At 45.5% G+C, this 23181-nt stretch overlaps 1 protein-coding gene across 1 annotated transcript in view; it reads right to left on the bottom strand.

Annotated features, from left to right (window-relative positions):
- The window catches only part of CDC23 (cell division cycle 23), a 34061-nt gene extending 13391 nt beyond the window's left edge, over positions 1-20670 (bottom strand). Inside the window, exons 1-6 of the mRNA XM_050962340.1 lie at positions 20528-20670; positions 20194-20266; positions 8871-9008; positions 8563-8605; positions 7538-7643; positions 732-864 (exon numbers count right to left, since the gene is read on the bottom strand). Coding sequence (XP_050818297.1) covers positions 732-864; positions 7538-7643; positions 8563-8605; positions 8871-9008; positions 20194-20266; positions 20528-20664 — 630 coding nt within the window. The 5' untranslated portion in view covers positions 20665-20670. The remainder of the gene's footprint in view (positions 1-731; positions 865-7537; positions 7644-8562; positions 8606-8870; positions 9009-20193; positions 20267-20527) is intronic.
- Between the last annotated feature and the right edge of the window lie 2511 nt (positions 20671-23181).

Here is a 23181-nt window from a genome sequence, read left to right as displayed (position 1 = left end):
GATTTAGGTTGGATATTAGGAAAAAGTTCCTAACTGTCAGGGTAGTTAAACACTGGAATAGATTGCCTAGGGAAGTTGTGGAATCTCCATCTCTGGAGATATTTAAGAGTAGGTTAGATAAATGTCTATTAGGGATGGTCTAGACAGTATTTGGTCTGCAGGGGACTGGACTCAATGACCTCTCAAGGTTCCTTCCAGTCCTAGAGTCTATGAGTCACTTCTGACTTTTCACTAAATTTTACCATTGTCATCTAGCAATGGGCCTAGGCAGTGTTAGGATTTCTTTCATTCCTGATATACTTTAAAAAAAGTCATCTTGATGTTCTTGCCCATGACAATCAGAGATTTTGCCTTGAAGTTATTAGCTTCCCTTCTCAACTTTCTATATTTCAATAACTTCTAATTTATATTGACTGCTGTCTACCTTTCGATTTGTTATTATCATTTGTTTCTAAGTGCTGCCTTCACTTACACAGAGGGTTGGACTCACATGGAAAAGTCAGAGATAAGAAAAATTGGTTACCAGATCCTGCCTGCAGTAAAGCATCCCAGACTACTTGGCAGTAAATAGGTGCAGTATAGCAGTGATTTCAACAAGATAAACAATGTCAAGGTTCCCTTGCCTATCTGATGAGCTTCTGAACTAAGAATAAAACCAAGGGCAATGCCAATCCCAGGACACTATTCCATCAACCATTAGCTTTAATTTTGTGATACAAGAGAAGTTTTACCATCTCTTTGTCTGTGATCAGATTACAGAGCTCCAGCCAGGCTCCCCAGTGCAAAGGCAAAACATGGGCAGCTTCAACAAACACATCAATCGCCTCTTTCACCAGGTCCAGCTTCCGCAGCACAACGCCATACCTGAGTAGAGAAAGAGACCCGTGTAACTCTTTGCATCACCCACCTCTACTAGTTGTACCCATCTAGTCATAACCTCAAACAAGTGACAGAGCTACAAGAAGGGAAAAATCAAATTCCCCAGTGACAAATTCCCTATTATGGCGCAGCAACAGCACAAGAGTTCAGTTTAACAGGAGCCTTACATCTTTATTCTGTAAAAATCAAATTGAAATAGCAAAAACCAAACCACGGAATATAAACTTTGAGCCCTATTTGAATTTTTAATAGCGGTTTGAAAAATGGTAGAGAGAGAAAAATTAAAAAGTCATCCTTCTGGCAATTTTTCCATCAGTCTCACTTTTCTTTGTCTCCCATTTTGCAAAATACCTATTTTATGCCAGGACCTGTCTTTTGGCCACATGGCTGCTTCTCCCGTGTTGATTCCTTTTAAATACCAGTTATACATAGGTAATGTGTGTCTATAGAAAATTTTAATCATAAAATTTTAGCAGATAGCTGTGAAATAAGAGGCCAGGAGTTCAAATGCCACACCTAACTGGTTGAATTCTCATGCAATTAACTAACCTTGTTATTGACTAAGGCCATAAACCCCAACCTAAAACCTAGGGAAGAGTTTCTGAACACATCCCACTTTAAAAAATAAGTTAGCAGAGACCTTATGGAAGGTCACTGCAGGCCCACAACCCAGGTCTCTAACAAGATTAACCCCAATTTTATCCACTGCACCACAGAGCCTTTCAGAGTAACTTAACCAGTTTTGGTTATCCTGTCTTTAACCACAGTAAACCACACTCCTGTACCAGAGCTAGGGATACAATCTAGAATTCCTGAACATCAGTGTTCTACAGCTGACTAATAAATGCTTAAGAACCCTCAGGGAAAGTTTGCATCAAGCCCACCTCCAATGACTGGTTTCAAAGGGGCCTGCACTTCAGCAAGTAGTAAGAGTCTAAGCCATAGATCTAAAGGTCAAGGGGGTTCAAATCCTGCTGCAGTTCTGTGGGGATAGGGGCAACAGTATGGTTGCAACTAATTCAAACAGTAAGAACACAAGAACAGCCATACTGGGTCAGACCAAAGCTCCATCTAGCCCAGTATCCTGTCTTCTGACAGTGGCCAATGCCAGGTGCCCCAGAGGGAATGAACAGAACGGGTAATCATCAAGTGATCCATTCCCTGTCACCAATTCCCAGCCTCTGGCTAATAGTCATTGATGGACTTATCCTCCATGAACTTATCTAGTTATTTTTTTCACAATATCCTCTGGCAAGGAGTTCCACAGGTTGACTGTGCGTTGTGTGAGGAAATACTTCCTTTTATTTGTTTTAAACCTGCTGCCTATTAATTTCATTTGGTAACCCCTAGTTCTTGTGTTATTGGAAGTACACCTCTACCCCGCTATAACGCAACTCAATGTAACATGGATTCACATATAGCGCGCTAGCAGCGGGGCTCCGGTGGCGCTTTAAAGGATCTGGGTCTCTGGCTGCTGCAGGGAGCCCCGGGCCCTTTAAATCCCGCTGGAGCCCTGCCACCCCTATCCCTATATAACGGGGTTTCAGCTACAATGCAGTAGGGATTTTTGGCTCCCCACGACCGTGTTATAGCGGAGTAGAGGTGTAGTAAGCAACACTTCCTTATCTACTTTCTCTACACCAGTCATGATTTTATAGACCTCTATCATATCTCCACTTAGCCGTCTCTTTTCCAAGCTGAAAAGTCCCAGTCTTATTAGTCTCTCCTCATATGGACGCCGTTCCATACCCTTTATCATTTTTGCTGCCCTTGTCTGAAGCTTTTCCAATTCCAATATATCTTTTTTGAGATGAGGCAACCACATCTGCACACAGTATTCAAAATGTGGGCATACCATGGATTTATATAGAGGCAACATGATATTTTCCGTCCTATTATCTCTTTCTTAAATATTCCCAGCATTCTGTTCGCTTTTTTGACTGCCGCTGCACATTGAGTGCATGTTTTCAGAGAACTATCCATGACGATTCCAAGATCTCTTTCTTGAGTTGTAACAGCTAATTTAGACCCCATTATTTTATATGTATAGTTGGGATTATGCTTTCCAATGTGCATTACTTTGCATTTATCAACATTAAATTTTATCTGCCATTTTGTTGCTCAGTCCCCCAGTTTTGAGAGATCCTCTTGTAGCTCTTTGCAGTCTGCCTGGGTCTTAACTATCTTTAATAATTTTGTGTCATCTGAAATTTTGTGACCTCACTGTTTACCCCTTTTTCCAAATCATTTATGAATATGTTGAATAGGACTGGTCCCAGAACAGACCCCTGGGGGGAACCACTATTTACCTCTCTCCATTCTGAAAACTGACCATTTATACCTACCCCTTGTTTCCTATCTTTTAACTAGTTACCAAGCCATGAGAGCACCTTCCCTCTTATCCTGTGGCAGCTTACTTTGCATAAGAGCCTTTGGTGAGGGACCCTGTCAAAAGCTTTCTGAAAATCTAAGTACACTATATCCACTTGGGCCACATGCTTGTTGACTCCCTCAAAGAATTCTAGTAGATTGCTGAGGCATGATTTCCCTTTACTAAAACCATGTTGACGTTTCCTCAACAAATTATGTTAATCTATATGTCTGACAGTATTGTTCTTTATTATAGTTTCAACCATTTTGCCCAGTACTGAAATCAGGCTTACAGGCCTGTAATTGCTGGGATCACCTCTGGAGCCCTTTTTAAAAATTGGTGTCACATTAGCTATCTTCCAGTCATTTGGTACAGAAGCTGATTTAAATGGCAGGTTACAAACTACAGTTAGTAGTTCTACAATTTCACATTTGAGTTCCTTCAGAACTCTTGGTGATACCATCAGGTCCTGGTGACTTATTACTCTTTAGTTTATCAATTTGTTCCAAACCCTTCTCCAATGACTCTTCAATCTGGGACAGTTCCTCAGGATTTGTCACCTAAAAAGAATAGATCAGGTTTGGGAATCTCCCTCACATCCTCAGCCGTGAAGACCAATGCAAAGAATTCATTTAGTTTCTTCGCAATGGCCTTATCATCCTTGAGTGCTCTTTTAGCATCTTTGTCATCCAAGGGTCCCACTGATTGTTTAGCAGGCTTCTCTATATCCTAAAGGATTCTCTAGATCCTAGTAAAGAGGAGAGGATTGAAGTTGATTAAGCACAGGTAGGAACTGAAGAGAAACACTCAAATGTAATTGAATGGGATTCTTTCTCATCATATGAAGGCAGATAACTAAAACATGACACATTTTATAAGTCCTCATATACAAATGCTAGAAGTCTAAAATACTAAGATGAGTGAATTTGAATGGTATTAAATGAGGATACTGAGATCATAAACTTGGTGAAATGAGGACAGTCAACGGGACACAGTAATACCAGGGTACCAAATAGACAGGAATGACAGCAGGTTGTGCTGGTGGGAGAATGTCACTATATGTGGAAGAGAGCATAGAGACAAATATACTAAAAATCTTAAATGAATCTAACAGTACCATAGAACCTCTATGGATAGAAATTCCATACTTGAATAATAGAGGAGTATAGTAGTAGAAATATACTACCAACCACCTGACCAGGATGGTCATGGTGACTGTGAAATGCTCAGGGAGATTAGCGATGCTACAAAAACAAACCCAATAATAACGGGGGTTTTCAACTATCTCCATATTGACTGGTACATGTCACCTCAGGATGGGATACAGAGATAAAGTTTCTAGATGTCATTAATGACTACTTTTTGGAGCAGAGAGTCCTAGAACCCACAAGGGTAGAGACAGTTCTTGATTTAGTCCTAAGTGGGGCACAGGATCTGGTCCAAGAGGTAAATATAGCTCAACTGCTCAGTAATAATGACCACAATATAATTAAAATTAAGATCCTTAGGGGAGGAAAATACCAATAAAGCCCACCACAGTAACATTTAACTTCAGAAAGGGCAGCTACACGAAAGTGAGAAAGCTAGTTAATAGAAATTAAATGGAAAAAGTCACAAATGTGAAATGCCTGCAAGCTGCCTGGAAAAACTTTCTGAAAATACCATAAGAGAAGCTCAAATTAAATTTATATTCCAATTAAAAAAAAACCACAACAGTAAGAGGGCCAAAAAATAAAAAGCGACTAAACTCTGGCAAGTCAAGTATAATTAGGCAGGCCAAAAAAGAATTTCAAGAGCAACTAGCAAAAGACTCAAACAGCAAAAACATTTTTAAGTACATCAGAAGCAGGAAGCCTGCCAAACAATCAGTGGGGCCAGTAGACAATCAAGTTGCTAAAGGAGCACTCAAGAAAGACAAGGTCATTACAGAGAAGCTAAATGAATTCCTTGCATTCATTTTCATTGCAGAGCATGTGAGGGAGATTCCTACATCTGAGCCGTTCTTTTCAGGTGAAAAAACTGAGGAACTGTCCCAGACTGCGGTGTCAATAGAGGAAGTTTTGGAACTAACTGATAAATTAAACAGTAATAAATCACCAGGACCACATGACAGTCACCCAAGAGTTCTGAAGAAACTCAAATGTGAAATTGCAGAACTGCTATCTGTAGTATGTAACTTATCACTTAAATCAGCTTCTGTACCAGATGCCTGGAGGATAGCTAATATGATGCCAATTTTTAACAAGGCTCCAATGGCAATCCTGGCAATTACAGACCAGTAAGCCTAACTTTAGTACCAGGCAAACTGATTGAAAACTATAGTAAGGAGTAGAATTATCAGACACAGATTAACATGATTTATTGGGGCAGAGTTAACACAGCTTTTATAAAGGGAAATCATACCTCACCAATATATTAGAACTCTCTGAGTGTGGGGGGGGGATCAAACAAACACATGGACAAGGGAGATCCAGTCAATACAGTGTACCTGACTTTCAGAAAGCCTTTGACACGGTCCCTCACTAAAGGGTCTTAAGTAAAGTAAGCAGTCATGGGATAAGAGGAAAGGTCCTCCCATGGATCAGTAACTGGTTAAAAGGTAGGAAACAAAAGGTAAAAATAAATGTCAGCTTTCAGAATGTAGAGAGTTAAATAGTGGTGTCCCCCAGGGCCCTGTACTGGGACGACTGCTGTTCAACATATTCATGAATGATCTGGAAAAAGGGGTAAACAGTGAGGTGGCAAAATCTGCAGATGATATAAAAATCACACAAAAACAGTTAAGTCCAAAGCTGACTGAGGAGTTACAAATGGATCTCACAAAACAGAGTGACTGGGCAACAAAATGGCAGATGAAATTCAACACTGACAAATACAACATAACCCCAGCTCTACAGACAGAATGATGGCATCTAAATTAGCTGTTGCCACTCAAGAAACAGCTTGGAGTCACTGTAGATAATTCTCTGAAAACATCTGCTCAATGTGCATCAGCATTCAGCTAATTTTATTCAAATCAGGTATTTATAGTAAAAAAATTTGAAAAAAATTTTTTAAATGAAATCTGAATTTAATACAAAATGTGTTAAGGCCTTCATTTATTACAATCTCTTAAAATATTTAAATAAATATGTTGAATCCATGAACCTCTATCAAAATCTTTGAGTTAATGGCTGTTTTTCTAAATTTTGAGGTCAAGGTTTATAAATATGGTACAACATTTTGTAATACAGCACTGTATTATGGTCTTGCTTTGTTTAATAAAAATATATTTTACATGGTATTTTGTGAGTTTAATTAAAGTCCAGTTACTATCCTCATGCCGCTTGGCACAAATTAGGAGCAAAAGGTTAATTATCTAGTAAATAAGCAATATGTCATTCACCATTTTCTAACATACTAAAAACAAAAATTAAGAAGAACCTGAAAATATTAAGCTATATAATTGCTTAAGTGTATATAGTTTTAGTGTACTTTCTCTGGTAGTAAAGAGACGTACCAAAGGTAGTATAAAACCTTTATTTAGTTGTAAACCCAAGTATTAATAGTTATATCAACCAATGAGACCGCATCTTTTTTAGAAAATAACAGACGTACAAATGGAAGCATCAATTTACATCATCAATTTAAAATCAAGACTTTCCATTTGGTGATTTCAATTGTAATTTAAATTAATCCACCCTGTTACAGCAATTTTTAAACAGGGATAAAATGTAGAAAGTAGTGCAGTTTCTCCCATATTCCCCAGCACGGGCAGCTTCCCTTCTCCCCGAATCTAGAGAGCCTTAACAGAGGTAAAACAAAGCTGTAAAAAACACAAAACACCACATACGCACACCTCTAGGAAATTAGCAGACAAAAAAACCCTAAATTCAGTGGCATTTACTATTGCAGCAGGACATACTATTGACCCCAAACCTTAAGAGAGTGGAAATAAGTTAAGGGGAAAGACTTATCAATATAGAGATGGAAAGGAATACACAATGCTGTCAAAAACACATCCACACACACATCTCCAGATATCAAAAAGCATCACGAACCCCGCACTCTCATGCAAAATATTAGACAAAGATGGATAGGAATACATTAGTCTTTGCCTTTAATGTGGATAGGGCATGTCCTGCTGCAATCTTACCAGTCACTAAACAGGATGTTTGTTAATTCTCCAAAAAGATACTACTTCTCCCTTAGGAAAAGGGCAGAGGAAGAACAGAGTGCTCCAGAGGTTACTGCATCCCGTCCCACCTCCTCAGGGAAGGGTTCATATGAAAACTCCCAGACACTTACAGATAAAGGCCAAAACCATCCAGCTCCTGTGCTTTGTGTTTCTTGCTAAGCTCCACCCTCAGCTCTCTTAGTGCTTCATTCTTCACCTGTCCTTTCTCCAAGGGGCCTGCAAAAAGAAGCACACAACTGGCTTTCAGTGATTGCCTGCCTTTCAGGATTCTTCATTGGCTTGTGGCTTCACCAGTTTAGAGAGTCAGATTTTTGAAGACCAGAAAAGTACCATTGCAATCACCTAGTCTAATCTCATGCATAACAACAGGCCACAGAATTTCACCTAGTAATTCCTGTATCAAGTCCATAACTTCTGATGGAACTGAAGCATCTTTTAGAAGGACATGCAGTCTTGATTTAAAGACATGCAAGTAATAGAGAATCCACCACATCCTTTAGTAGTTTGTTCCTATGGTTAATCACCTTCACTGTTAAAAATAATGGTACTTATATACTAATCTAATCACTTCTCAATGTTTTTGGTAAACTAAACACATTTTAAAATGTTGACACCAGTATTGAACACAGTATTCCAGTACTGATCTGACCAGTACTGTATATAGAAGTAAAAGTCACCTCCCTACTCCCCTGTTTATACGTCCAAGGATCACATTAGCTATTTTTGCTACAGTATCACAGTTGCTTGTTTATTATGACCTCTAATCCTTTTCAGTAACAGGCGTGTAGGCCTGACAGCTTCTAAGGCCAGATCTCCTGTACAGCACAGGCCATAGAACTTCCACAAAATAATTCCTAGACCATATCTTCTTCTTAGAAAGACATCCAATCCCCCCGCCCTCCCAATTACTTAAGTGTGACCTACATTCTTTAGAAATGGGTCAGCCATGGAGAATCTGTAGCAAATGCCTTTAGGAATATAAGACCATGCATAGGCCCAGCAGACAGAGCTACACTGCCCAACCACAGTCTCTCAGGCCACAAAGCCATTATGGTTTGCATAAAGAGATGATGTTGGCAGTTCTGTCTGCATTAGTTTGAGTTCTCTATTCCCAGTGAGAAAAGCAAATCCTTACCCAGACTATCCACTGTTTCATCATCTTTCTTCTTTTCTCCTGACTGTAAAAAGAGAAGAAAAAAAACCTAGTTTTACAATACACTATGTCACAGGTTGCAGTATAATTCTGCTAACAGCACCCGAGTCTAGCTCCCAACAGCACCAACAAAAAATTCTGTTAGGTTTAGAAAGGAAACAAGAGATTAACCCGGCTTTCTAGATTGTTGCTGGGAAGAGAATAAGTGGAAGACTATAACCCGCAAGGCTTTGTGGGAAGACAGAAGTGGCAAATTCAATATTAAAGGATGGCTTTCCTCATTGTCTTACCAGGTATCTGGAGTACATGTACAGGAAGTAGGCCTTTTGGCTCTTGCATCCCCGCAGAAAGTATGCAGCCCTGTCATACTCCTTTAGATCAAAATAAGATTTAGCTAATGTGTAAGCATCCAAATCACGAGCATCTTCCTAAAGAGGAGAGAGTTCATTAAATCAACAGTTTTGAGTTCCTTGGAAGTCTTCTCATGGTGAAAAATGGTTAGGAAGGAAAAAAGAAACATACAGCCTTGGAAGCTCAGATTTACTATTCTCTGCCACACCAAATAAAAATTGAATACTTTCAGACATTGTCCCCCACTCCTCATTTCATCCTAACCACCCAGTCCTTTTATGTAAAACAGATTTAAATCTTAGTTTCAAACTATGTATGAAAACAGTGAAATTCCAGAAAATAAAATATTAAAGTGATCAACCACTAGAATAGATGAGTTAGCTGAATGCCGAGCAGAAATGAATGCAGAGTATAAATTTAGGTGGGGGAAGGGAGAGAAGGGAACGCAAGTAATTTAACTGAGAATTTAAGATTGCAAATTTAAACTTAAAGCCAGAGAATTTTAAAATCTCCTTTATTATAACTGCCTCCATACAGCCTCACCGTAAGACTTATAGTTAGCCATGCTTTATAACGCATCAATTATAAACTAAATTGGTGTAGTGAGAAAACAGATTCTCTTTTGCAGAAGCACATCTTTAATCATTGCCCAATTATTGCCTCACTCTCCCTACAAAATGGTGGAGGCCTGTACACAATTTGTTTCTTGCAGAATGGTCTTGAGCTACTAAAAATGCTGGTTAACATTAGTCTACAAGTTTCACATTATGATTTTTTTCTTCTAGGATTATACTGATTTGGGCTTTTAAAAAGACTGGGAAAAGTTGTGAATAATATTAATAACCATGATTTCCAAGTTTAATCTGCATAATGTGATCTACTATGTCATTTTATAAATCAGTGGTATGTCCTCACTTGGAAAACTGCTCAGTTTTGATCACTCCATATAAAAAAAAAAAAAAGATACAAAAGAAACAGAAGGGGTCTAGAGACAAGCCAGGAAAGTTATCAGAGACCAGAAGACTTCCACGTCAGAAATTAAGATTAGAACAGTTCAGAGAAGAGATATGACAGGAACATGTAGGATTAGGAAGAAACTTCTCCTGTAGTTAGGTATTCCACAGCTGTCCATTACAGAGATTATAGCTTCCTTTGAAGCATCTGGTATTGATCCCTGTAGAAAACAGGATACTGTAGTAGATGCATCCCTGATCAGTTACAGCAATTACTACATTCTTGTTTTTATGATTTTAACTTTGCTGCCTTAATGCCTGTGTTAACAGGGTTTTTTTGGACGATCTTCAAAACTGGAGTAATAGATATGAGATTAAATTTAATAGTGCAAAGTCATGCACTCAGGGACTAACAAGAATTTTTGCTGTAAACTGAGGACTCATCAGTTGGAAGCGACAGAGGAGCAGAGACACTCGGGTGTATTGGTGGGATAACTAACAGACGTTTTGGAGCATGAGCTTTTGTAGGTGAATACCCACTTCGTCAGATGCATGTAGTGGAAATTTCCAGGGGCAGGTATATATAGGCAGGCAAGCTAGAGATAATGAGGTAGTTCAATTAGGGAGGATGAGGCCCTGTTCTAGCAGTATCATCCTCCCTGATTGAACTACCTCATTATCTCTAGCTTGCCTGCCTATATATACCTGCCCCTGGAAATTTCCACTACATGCATCTGACGAAGTGGGTATTCACCTATGAAAGCTCATGCTCCAAAACGTCTGTTAGTCTATAAGGTGCCACAGGATTCTTTGCTGCTTTTACAGAGAGCACAGCCGCTCTGTGTCAGATCCTGCAGAAATGATGAGCTGCATGCCATTCTAGGGGGTGCCCCTGCAACAACCCCACTCGTTGCTTCCCTCCTCCCTTAACCCTCCTGGGCTACCGTTGCAGTGTCCCCCCATTTGTCTGAGGAAGTAATAAAGAATGCAGGAATAAGAAACACTGACTTTTTAGTGAGATAAAATGAGGGGGAGGCAGCCTCCAGCTGCTATGAAAGTCCAGGAGGTAGAGAATCTTTTCTTTAGACATGAAAGGAGGGCGGGGCTGATGGAGCTCAGCCCCTAGTTGCTATGATGAAGACGGTTACCAGCTGTTCTGTACCATCTGCTGGGAATGACCGGGAGTCATTCCTATTTTTACCCAGGCGCCCTTGGCCGACCTCACCGAGGCCAACCAGGAGCACTCACAGGATGATGAGGACAGCTATCAGTCATTTTGTACTGTACCATCTGCCACCGGGGAGGGGAAGGGAGAGGATGCTGCTGCTCAGTGCCACAGCACCGCGTCTACCAGCAGCATGCAGTAGACATACGGTGACATTGAAAGAAGTCAAGAAACGATTTTTTCCCCTTTTCTTTCATGGGGGGGGGCCAGGGGTAAATTGACAAGATATACCCTGAACCACCCCAGACAATGTGTTTGACCCTACAGGCATTGGGAGCTCAGTCAAGAATGCCAATACTTTTCGGGGACTGCGGGATAGCTGGAGCCCTCAGTACCCCCTAGCTCCCTCCATGAGCGTCCATTTGATTCTTTGGCTTTCCGTTATGCTTGTCACACAGCACTATGCTGTGGCCTCTGTCTATCATAGCCTGGAGATTTTTTCAAATGCTTTGTCATTTCGTCTTCTGTAACACAGCTCTGATAGAACAGATTTGTTTCCCCATACAGCGATCAGAACCAGTATCTCCCGTACGGTCCACGCTGGAGCTCTTTTTGGATTTGGGACTGCATCGCCACTAGTGCTGATTGGAGCTCCACGCTAGGCAAACAGGAAATGAAATTCAAAAGTTTGCGGGGCTTTTCCTGTCTACCTGGCCAGTGCATCCGAGTTCAGAATGCTTTCCAGAGTGGTCACAATGGTGCACTGCGGGATACTGCCTGGAGGCCAATATCGTCAATTTGTGGCCACATTAACCCTAATCTGACATGGCAATGCCGATTTCAGCGCTACTCCTCTCATCGGGGAGGCGTACAGAAACCGGTTTAAAAAGCCCTTTATATCGATATAAAGGGCCTCATTGTGTGGATGGATGCAGGGTTAAATCGGTTTAACACTGCTAAATTCGGTTTAAACGCGTAGTGTAGACTAGGCCTATGGGTCAACGTGACGCAGCTGTGAAAAAAGCGAATGCAATTTTAGAATGCATTAGGTAAGGTATTTCCAGTAGAGACAGGGAAGTGGGGGATAAATACTAGGGAGGGAGACGAGTTACATTAAGCATCAATGTTGACACAAGAACAAATGGATATAAACTGGCAATCAACAAGTTTAGGCTTGAACTTAGATGAAGTTAACCATCAGAAGAGTGAAGTTCTGAAACAGCCTTCCAAGCAGAGCAGTGGGGCAAAAAAACCCAAAAACCTGGCTTCAAGACTGAGCTTGATAAGTTTGTGGAGAGGATGGTATAATGAGACTACCTACAATGGCATGTAACCGATCTGCGACTAATAGCAGCAAATCTTCAACAGACAGTAATGGGACACTAGATGGGGAGGGTTCTCTGTTGCTACTAGAGAATTCTTTCCCAGCTGTTGGGTCTTGCCAAAATTCTCAGGGTCCAATCGACTGCCATATTTAGGGATGGGAAAAGACGGTTACTCACCTTTGTAACTGTTGTTCTTCAAGATGTGTTGCTCATATCCATTCCAATTAGGTGTGCGTGCGCCACGTGCACATTCGTCGGAAGATTTTTACCCTAGCAACACCCGGCGGGTCGGCTGGGCGCCCCCTGGCATGGCACTGTTATGGCACCGAATATATACCCCTGCCGACCCGTCCGCTCCTCAGTTCCTTCTTGCCGGCTACTCTGACAGTGGGGAAGGAGGGCGGATTTTGGAATGGATATGAGCAACACATCTCGAAGAACAACAATTACAAAGGTGAGTAACCGTCTTTTCTTCTTCAAGTGCATGCTCATATCCATTCCAATTAGGTGAATCCCAAGCCTTACCTAGGCGGTGTGGTCAGAGTGAGATTCTGCAGAATGCAAAACTGCTAAGCCGAAGGCTGCATCGTCTCTGGATTGTTGCACCAGGGCATAATGGGAAGTAAAGGTGTGTACTGAAGACCATGTAGCTGCTCGACATATCTCCCGAATAGGTACTCGAGCTAAGAAGGCGGCCAACGAGGCCTGGGCCCTGGTAGAATGTACGGTAATATGACCCAGAGAGGCATGAGCTAGATGATAGCAAGTCTGGATGCACGCCGTTACCCAGGATGAAATCCTCTGAGAAGAGACGGGTTGGCCTTTCATCCGGTCCGCCACTGCAACAAAGAGTTGGGGCGTTTTGCGGAAGGGCCTCGTTTGGTCGATATAGAAGGCGAGCGCCCTACGGACGTTGAGCGAATGTAACTGCTGCTCCCTACGAGATGTATGCGGTTTGGGGAAGAAGACCGGGAGGAATATGTCCTGGTTGAGATGAAAGGCCGAGACTACTTTAGGGAGGAATGCCAGATGTGGGCGTAACTGCACCTTGTCCTTGTGGAACACCGTGTATGGTGGGTCCACCATCAGAGCCGGAAGCTCAGACACTCTCCTAGCCGATGTGATGGCTACAAGGAAGGCTGTTTTCCCATGACAAATATAGGAGCGAGCAGGTTGCCAACGGCTCGAATGGAGGGGACGTAAGTCTCGTCAGGACTAAATTGAGGTCCCAGGAAGGGGTGGGGTGTCGTACTAGGGGGTATAGACGCTCCAAGCCTTTGAGAAACCTCGAGACCATAGGGTGGGAGAAGACGGAGTGAGTACCTTCTCCGGGGTGGAAAGTAGAAATAGCCGCCAAGTGCACTCGCAAAGATGAGATAGCGAGGTCTTGCTGTTTAAGATACCAGAGGTAGTCCAAAATAGTGGGGATGGGAACCTCCGTAGGTGCAACATTCCACGTTTGACACCCGCAGGAAAACCGCGTCCACTTGGCCAAGTAAGTAGACCGAGTGGAAGGTTTTCTGCTACCCAGGAGTACCTCTTGCACCGGGGCAGAGCAGCGTAACTCTGATTGGGTTAACCATGCAGGAGCCACGCCATGAGATGGAGGGTTTGCAGGTCCGGGTGGTGAAGCCTGCCATGGTCCTGCGTTATCAGATCCTGATGAAGGGGCAGGGGGATTGGGTTGGCTATCGAGTGGTCCAGCAACGTGGTGCACCAGTGTTGCCGGGGCCACGCAGGGGCGATCAGGATCAGGCGAGCCCTGTCCCTGCAAAGCTTTACGAGAACCTTGTGCACCATCGGGAAAAGTGGGAAGGCGTAAAGCAGGTGGTTCGCCCAAGAGATTAGGAAGGCGTCCGGTATTGAGCCTGGGGCGAGACCTTGGAAGAAGCAGAGCCTCTGGCACTTCCTGTCGTTGCAGGAAGCAAAGAGGTCTATGTGGGGAAAGCCCCACTTCTGGAAGATGGAATGTACAATGTCCGGGCGAAGCGACCACTTGTGGGAGAGAAAGGATCTGCTGAGGTGGTCTGCCAGAGTGTTCCGGACCCCTGGGAGGAAGGACGCTACCAGGTCTATAGAGTAGGCTATGCAAAATTCCCACAGTTGGCTCGCCTCCTGACAAAGGGGGGAGGATCGAGTCCCTCCCTGCTTGTTTATGTAGTGCATTGCTGTTGTGTTCTAGTACTTACGGACAACACAACGGCCCTGCAGATGATGTTGGAACGTCTGGCATGCGAGGCGGACTACTCTCAGCTCCCGGACGTTTATGTGCAACGCTAGCTCTTGAGATGACCAGAGGCCTTGCGTGCGACGATGGCCTAAGTGTGCCCCCCAGCCGAGAGACGACGCGTCCGTCGTTAGGGATACTGAGGGCTGTCTCGGTTGGAATGGCATTCCTGCACATACCAGGGAAGGTGTTAGCCACCAGTTGAGGGAGCCTAAAACGCTCTGAGGAACGGTGACAACCATGTCTATGGCGTCCCTGCCTGGGCGGTAAACTGAGATGAGCCAGATTTGAAGGGGAAGCAGGCATAGTTTGGCGTGCTTGGTTACAAAAGTGCATGCGGCCATGTGACCGAGAAGGCTGAGGCAGGTGCAGGCCGAGGTCGTCGGAAAAGTATGGAGGCTTTCTATAACCGAAACTAGTGCTCAAAACCGGGGTAGTGGAACGCAGGCTGTTGTGAGTTTGGAGTCTAGAATGGCCCCAATGAATTCTATTCTTTGAGTGGGCACTAGAGTAGACTTCTCTAGATTGATCATCAGGCCAACCGCTCGAATAGGTCCGTTGATGGCAATATGCCTGGTGACTTGGGCCTCGGAGGTCCCACGAATAAGCCAGTCGTCTAGGTAAGGAAAGACGTGTATTCGCTGACAACGGAGGAAGGCGGCCACTACAGCCATGCACTTTGTAAACACACGCGGGGCAGTAGAGGGGCCAAATGGAAGGACCACAAATTGAAAATGTTGATGGTGCACCATAAACCGCAGGTACCGTCTGTGCGGAGGGTAAATGGCAATGTGAAAGTATGTGTCCTTCATGTCGAGAGCAGCGTACCAGTCTCCCGGGATCCAAGGATGGGATGATGGTCCCCAGGGACACCATGCGGAACTTCAACTTCTTCAGAAAGACGTTGAGTCCGTGCAGGTCCAGGATGGGACGGAGACCTCCTTTTGCCTTGGGGATTAGGAAATATTGTGAGTAAAATCCCTTGCCCCTGAATTCCTCCGGTACCTCCTTTATAGCTCTGATAGAAAGGAGTGTACGAATCTCTTGCCAGAGGAATTGCTCGTGAGAGGGGTCCCTGAAGAGGGACGAGGTGGGAGGGAGGGGGCGAAATAAATTGGAGGTGATATCCAAATTCCACCGTGCATAGGACCCAATGATCTGAGATTAATTGCGCCCACGCAGAGAGGAAGGAGGAAAGGCGGTTGGAAAACTGAAGGGGATCCTGGGGAAGGACTGGTGCTCTGCTCTCGGGCGAACCTTCAAAAGTTCGGTTTGGGTCCCGCTGATGGTTTGGCAGGACCGTTATTCTGGCCCCCTTGGGAAACCGATTGCTATCTACGGTTCCCGCGACCACGCCTTCTGCCAAAGTCTTGTCATGGCCTGGGTGGGGGGTAAGGGCGCTGAGGCTGGGTATGGAAGGACCTCCGTTGGGTTTGCGGAGTATGCATCCCGAGGGAATGCATGATGACGCGATTATCCTTGAGACTCTGGAGTCTAGGGTTCGTTTTCTGAGAGAAAAGGCCCTGTCCATCAAACGGAAGGTCCTGGATAGTGTGTTGCAGTTCAGGAGGTAGGCCTGAAACCTGCAGCCACGATATCCTCCACATTGTAATTCCCGAGGCCCCGGTTCTGGCCACCGAATCAGCAGCGTCGAGTGAGGCCTGCAGGGAAGTCCGTGCCACTTTCTTCCCTTCCTCCAGAAGGGCCTGGAATTCCTGGTGGGAGTCCTGTGGGACCAGTTCAGCAAACTTACCCATCGATTGCCAGGTATTATAATTATATCTGCTGAGCAGGGCCTGTTGGTTAGTCACCCACAGTTGGAGGCCTCCGGCGGAGTAGACTTTTCGTCCCAATAGGTCCATCCGTCTAGCCTCCCGTGATTTTGGGGCAGGGGCTTGCTGGCCATGGCGCTCTCTCTCATTCACAGATTGAACGACCAGAGAGCATGGAGGAGGATGGGTATATAAGTATTCGTACCCTTTAGAGGGCACCAAGTATTTCCTTTCCACGCCTCTGGTCGTGGGAAGGATAGACGCCGGAGATTGCCAAATGGTGTCCGCTTTGGCTTGGATGGAACGGATGAAAGGCAGAGCCACGCAAGTTGGCGCATCCGCTGACAGTATGTCTATGACCGGGTCTTCCACCTCCGGGACTTCCTCCACCTGGGGATTGATATTTAAGGCGACTCGCCTCAGAAGGTCCTGGTGGGCTCGGAGGTCGATCGGGGGTGGGCCCGATGAAGAAGTACCGTTTACTGCCACATCTGGTGAAGAGGACGACGACAGACACGGCACGACTGGCTCATGCAGTGACTCCTGTTCCTGAGGAGCATCAGGGTCCGGGAACACCTGAGGGTCCGGCACCAGAGCCAATTCGTCTGTACCCGCTGGAGGAGGGCGGCTAACAGTGGCCTCTGGTGCGCGATGTTCCGATGGGGTGGAACGAGATGGTACCGTGGGTTTGCCTTGGGCCTGGTGATATGCCCAAGGCGTCCAGAAGGACCACTGAGGTGCTTGTTCTGGGCCCTGAGCCTCCTGGAGGACACGGCTATGCGTCTCTGAATCCCCATAGGTGGCACTATCAGCGTGCGAAGACTCAGATGGGTGCCGTGATGGCCATGGCGGAGCAGAGAGCACGTCAGGAGGAGCCCTCTGCGCAGGGTACTGTATGTCGTGCCGCATTGGAGAGCGGTACCGGGAGTTGTACCGGTGCCGAGAGGGTGACCAGGACCTGCGACCAGTGTGGTGCCGGGAGGTCGACCGGGATCATGAAGCTCTATGGGGAGAGCGGCTGCGGCGTGAACGGTGCCGGGAGCTGGACCACCGTCTGGCATATCAGTCCAGAGAGCGGGATCTTGAGCGGTGCCGCGAGTATGACCGGTACCGAGAAGGAGATCGGTACCTGGACTGTGAGCTGCGCCTAGATCGGGACCGGTGGCGAGACTGGGAGCGCTGGCGGGACCTTGATCTTGAGTGCTGCCTGCCTGCGGCATCGATGGAAGGTGGCCTGACCAGGGCAGGCTCCCCTGTTGACGTAACCAACCCGCACTGGCAGTGCCGGGGGTTGAGGCAGGGTGGGCTCCGTTAGGGCAATGAGTTCCCTCGCCATCGAAAAGGTCTCTGGCGTGGTGGGAACGATAAGCTCTACCGAGGCGTGTGCCGGGGAGCTGTCATGCACCAGACTCGACGGCTCTTCAATGGCCGGAATCAACGGTGCCGAGATTGCCGGTGCCGCGGCAGTTGCTGGTGCCGGGCGGCTCGGTTTCGGCTGCTGCTCAGACTGCGGTGCAGACATTGGAGCCGCAGGAGCTCTGAGCTTTCTGGCACGCGGGGAGAGGGAGCGGTACCAGGCTGGCTTCTGGGCCAGTGACGGCTGGTGCCGGGACATCTTCGCGGTGCCGGCACCGACAAGGCACTTCTCCCCAGTGCGGACTGTGCGGCACTCAGTGCCAAAGACAGAGGAGTGAGGGTTACCTCCATTAGGAGCTGCTTAAGGCGAAAGTCCCACTCCTTTTTTGTCCGCGGGTTAAACGACTTGCAAATCCGGCACTTATCTGCAAGATGGGATTCCCCCAGACACTTAAGGCAGGAGTCGTGGGGGTCTCCCGTTGGCATCGGCCGCTGGCAGGCCGAGCACGGTTTGAAACCTGGTGAACCAGGCATGGGCCTGGGCACCGGGAGAGGGGAATGGGCTAATCCCCAACCCTCTGAACTATATACACTAACTACGTTTACAAAAGGGTATTAAAAGTATTAACTACAACTATAAAACTAAACTATATACACAATAAGTACTAGAACGAGTGAATAGCTAGGGAAGTGGAGATCAGCTAAGCCGCGCTCCACTGTTCCAACGACCGACACAGGCGGTAAGAAGGAACTGAGGAGCGGATGGGTCGGCAGGGGTATATATTCAGTGCCATAACGGCGCCACGCCAGGAGGCGCCCAGCTGACCCGCCGGGTGTTGCTAGGGTAAAAATCTTCCGACGAACGTGCACGCGGCGTGCGCGCACCTAATTGGAATGGATATGAGCAAGCATTCAAAGAAGGCCCGTGGGCAGGGGGCCTGTAACCTGAGCCTAGCCCCCAGAACAGATCTTGGGCTTCAGCTTCAGCCCTGGGTGGTGGGGTTTGGGCTTCAGGCCTGGGCCCCAGCAAGTCTAATACCAGCCCTGGCAACCCCATTCAAATGGGGTCAAGACCCATTTTGAGGTCCTAACCCACAGTTTGAGAACCACTGTACTAAAGCATAATTTCAATGTATACTGTTGCCTTAAGAGTAAGTACACATAAATGGAGGCTGAGTTATGGTTGTTACGGGACTCATTTTTGGAATTTCTGATTTTTGTGGAATGCACTTCTATAATGCTGTTTTAATACAGATTTTTGCACTTTCCCTGTTTAAAAATAACTAAAAAAAGCACAAACAATTGCATATTAGAATAAATCTCCAACATGTATCTGGATACTGTCCTTAGTGTGACTTTAGATCATCAAGGATATCAACTAACAGTGCTAGTTCCAATCATTTATATTTTATTTTACAGCCCTGGCAAAGTATATTCCTCAGTAAGGACGATGAAAAGGCCAAGGTTGAACTTGACGTTGAAGAGTTTTTGGGTAGCCGAATATAAATAAAAACACCTGAAATGTTCTTGAAGTGAAAGACTCCATCATCTCTCATATATATTTACAGATGAGTAAAGAAGAGCTGAAGAGAATGCTAACAACTTTCCAATAGACATTCACCTTTGGGCAGAGAACAAACTTCCCCAAATTTGAGTCAAAGGGTAATTGTTTGGGAGAAAGGGGTCTCAATGCAAAGCCCTCTACACTACAGGGAGCGGCCCTCAATTAGTTATAATATGATTCTATTCCACAGCACAGATAAGACTTCAGTCGTATTCCCCAGACCAGCATTTCCCAACTTGTTTGGCCACAGAACACTTTTTAGCCTATTACGGAACACTTATAATACTATTTTGTAGCAGTTTGGTTTTCAAGTAAAAAATTGCGTTATTTATGCTCAAATATATTTTATTTTATAAGACAAAGCAAAAATACAAAGTAAAAATAACTTGAACTAACAATTTCTAACTGGAAAGCACGTACAAAATAGTACAAAAATCAAGTGCAAGAGTCTTTCACAGAACACTTATTCACATTGTGCGGAACACCAGTGTTCCACAGAACACAGTTTGGGAAACATTGCCCCAGACCAACACTTTTAAATTTGTGTCCGGAGTTTTATTGTGGTTCAGAACATAGTTGAGGTACTACCTACGCTACAAACTTGGATGGCATTGCGACCAGGTCAAGGAACAACAGTGTGATAAGATGATCCCCTGCTTTGGTCGTAATATAGCAAGGGCAACACCACAGCAGTCCTAATGCACCAGTCAGAAAAATGGAGTTGCCTCTGTCAAATGGAGCATAGCAGGATGCACTGCTAGGCCTTGAGGTCTCCTCGCACAGGACCATTCACATATTAAAAGGCATATTAAAACATTTTGGGTGTAAGGCAAGGACACCCAAGAGAGACAGCCCCTTCTGCTCATTGTTGGCTGGTGTCATTGTCTTTGCCATCCATACCTCTGTAAGCACAGGAGCAGCAGGCAGCTCGCTCAGTGGCAGAGGATCCAGGGCAAATGCCAGCTCAGAGGCCCTGAAACCAAGAGACCTCAGACACATTAGCACCCCACAGACCACACCGCACACACATCCCCAGCCCTCACGCAGGCACGGCGCCAGCTCCCATAACCCAGAAGCAGCTGCAACGCTCAGCAAGGAGCCTAGGCACCTGGCATGCCCAAGAACCAGGGAGAAGGTATTGGCAGCACGGCAGACGCACACCAACACCATCCCCACTGCGCTCCGCGGCTCCCCTCGCCATTGCCCGCTGTGCCGCGGGCCCCGCTCCCCTCACCATTTCCCGCTGTGCTGCAGGCCCCGCTCGCGGCTCCGTTCCGCCACGCTCAGAAGCTGCTTCTTGATCTCGCGCAAGTCAGAGAAATCGCAGCTTCCCAAACCGGGCACAACCACAGTAGTCGCCATCTTGCCCATACCCTCTCAGACCAATCACAGCACGACATCCACAACGCGCTTAGCGGCACTAACAACTATTATTCCTATTGGGCAACAGCCCGTGCAGCTCATCCAATCAAAGCGAGAGACCCAGATTCATGACTGCTGATTGGCTGAGAAATTGAATGCTTTGTGCGAGAAAGCTGACGGGGGTTAATTGCCGCCCTTGGGTGCCTCTCTCCCTCGCTGGGAAGTCAGGGCTATGGGCAGGCTAGGGCTTGTCTGCCGAGTCATTGCCCCGCCCATCTACCCTACAGCGTGACCCTGCATCTCTCTGAGCCCCTACCCCACTGGGTGACCCCAAGCCCTTTTTGCGGGGTGAACCTGCACCTTTCATTGCTCCCCCACAGGGTGACCCTGGAACCATCTGCATCCTTCAGTGTCCCTTTCACAGGGTGACCCTGCACCCATCACTTCCCTCCCCCACAGGATGATTGTGAACCCCCAGGTGCCGCCCTCACAAGATGACTCCTGTATCCCCACAACTATGGAACAGCCCACCCAGGGAGCTGTTTAGGGGCTTGAGGAACCAGGCATAGGGCCCTTCTCCAAGCATTTTTCTCCTATGGTCTCTGACTGTTCCATCTGTCCTGTGTGTTCATATCTCTCTTTGCCATCCTCCCTTCCCTGATTACCTCAATTTCTCACCCGTCCTCTCATGCTACCTGCCAAGTCATTCACCTCTAAGTCTGCCTGTCCCACTCAGTCATTCTATGCACCCCTTTGCCACCCTGTGCCCCTCAGTCATTGAGTTCCCCTGGTGCTTTGCTGTTGCCGGTTGCTTGTATCATGTCATGCTACGGTCATCATCTCACCACCAGGCTTAGCACCGAGATGATCTTTTCAGGGTAAGCTTTAGTCCTTGTTTTTTGTATTTAACTTGTCTCTGTGTTGCAATGGTAGGGTACAGATGTGCAAAAGAACAAGAAAATACTTAAAACTGATAAACTTTTTTACACAACACATAAGTGCTGGGACTCACTCCCACAAGATATCATTGGGACAAGGATCTTAGTAGTCCTCAAAACAACATTTTATGGATGAGAACATCTACAGTTACATTAGACTGGTGAATGTAAGAGATGTAAATCCTCATTTTTCAGGGCATAAACAATCATTAACTGGCCGCAGTCAGGAAGAAACTTCCCCTCTGGGCATGTTATTCCAAAAATGTCTGCTGTAGGGTTTCTTGCACTTCTGTCTTCTCTATCTCCCCTTCCCCATCACCTCTATTTCTCCCGCTTTCTCTCACCCTACCTGCCAAATCACTTCTCTCGCCTTCTGCCAGGCCTGCTTGGTCACTCTGTGCACCCCTTTGCCATCCTGCTCCCCTCAGTCACCGATTTCCCCTGGAGACAGGATACTAGACTGAATGGACCACTGTTTTGCTTTAGTATGGTAATTCATGCATTCCTTGTTTGCTCAGCTTGCAGGTATCCTTGGAAACTAGTAGTAGTTATGGAAGCACTGATAGAAGTCAGGACCAACACCTGCAACTCTGTCCTTGTCTACTCAGGAAAATTGCACCCTTTCAGCTTATATCAGTTTTTAAAGCAGTTTAGTTAAACTGTAGAAACCACCTGCATGAACACTTTTCTTTTGGTTTAAGGGTGACTTATTTCAATTTATCTTAAATCTATTCCAAAATAAATTAAGTTAAACCAAAATAAGGCATGCTTAAACTGAGATAAGTGTCCACATGGTGATTTGCATCAATTTAACTATAATAATTTGAAATTGCATCTTAAATTTAACAGATGCAACTTGTGTAGGCATCTTATGTATAATCTTACTCTCCCCATATTATTCAACATATATATAAAGCCATTGGGAGAGCTGGAGAAACATGGGCTGAAGCACCAGCATTATGAGTATGCAAACAATGCCCAACTCTACATTTCCTATACACAAAATACGAATAGCATCCTGTGTTCTCAATGCCTAGTTAATATTAGCAACTGGCTAAAGATGAATCTGGGCACAACAGAGGTGATGTTGCTAAGGAGAGAGCAACTGCTTTGAAGAACATGCCTCTATAGCATTCCCCGTTATCAAAGGCAGAGTAAGTAGGTTCACAGCCTGGGGAAATTTTTGGATTCCTCAGTACTTCTGGATGCCTAAATAACCATGATGACAAAAAAGCATCCGCTTCCATTGTGACTGGCCTGCTTATTGTACCTAAACCTGTTGGACACAAACCTATCTTCAACAAACGAGCTTTTGCCACCTTCAGACTTCAGTTTGTTATAGCAATAATACAGCCACAGTCTGAAAAGCCTCCACGTAATACAACCTACAGTAGTTTCTCTGTTTAGCAATATGCATTGCTGTGAATGCAGCACCCTGGTGCTCCATTCTCTGGACTGGCTCTATAATGAATACAGAGTCAGCATTCCCAGAAGTTTCCACGTTTGGTCTTAGCCTAGACACACTCCATAGACCTATCTGATGTTACACTAGAGCAGGGGTCTCAAAGATGCGGCCTGCAGAGTTATT

Source organism: Gopherus flavomarginatus, chromosome 7 (genome assembly GCF_025201925.1).
Source record: "Gopherus flavomarginatus isolate rGopFla2 chromosome 7, rGopFla2.mat.asm, whole genome shotgun sequence".
Classification (NCBI taxonomy): domain Eukaryota; kingdom Metazoa; phylum Chordata; order Testudines; family Testudinidae; genus Gopherus; species Gopherus flavomarginatus.
This window is presented reverse-complemented; position numbering and strand designations above follow the sequence as displayed.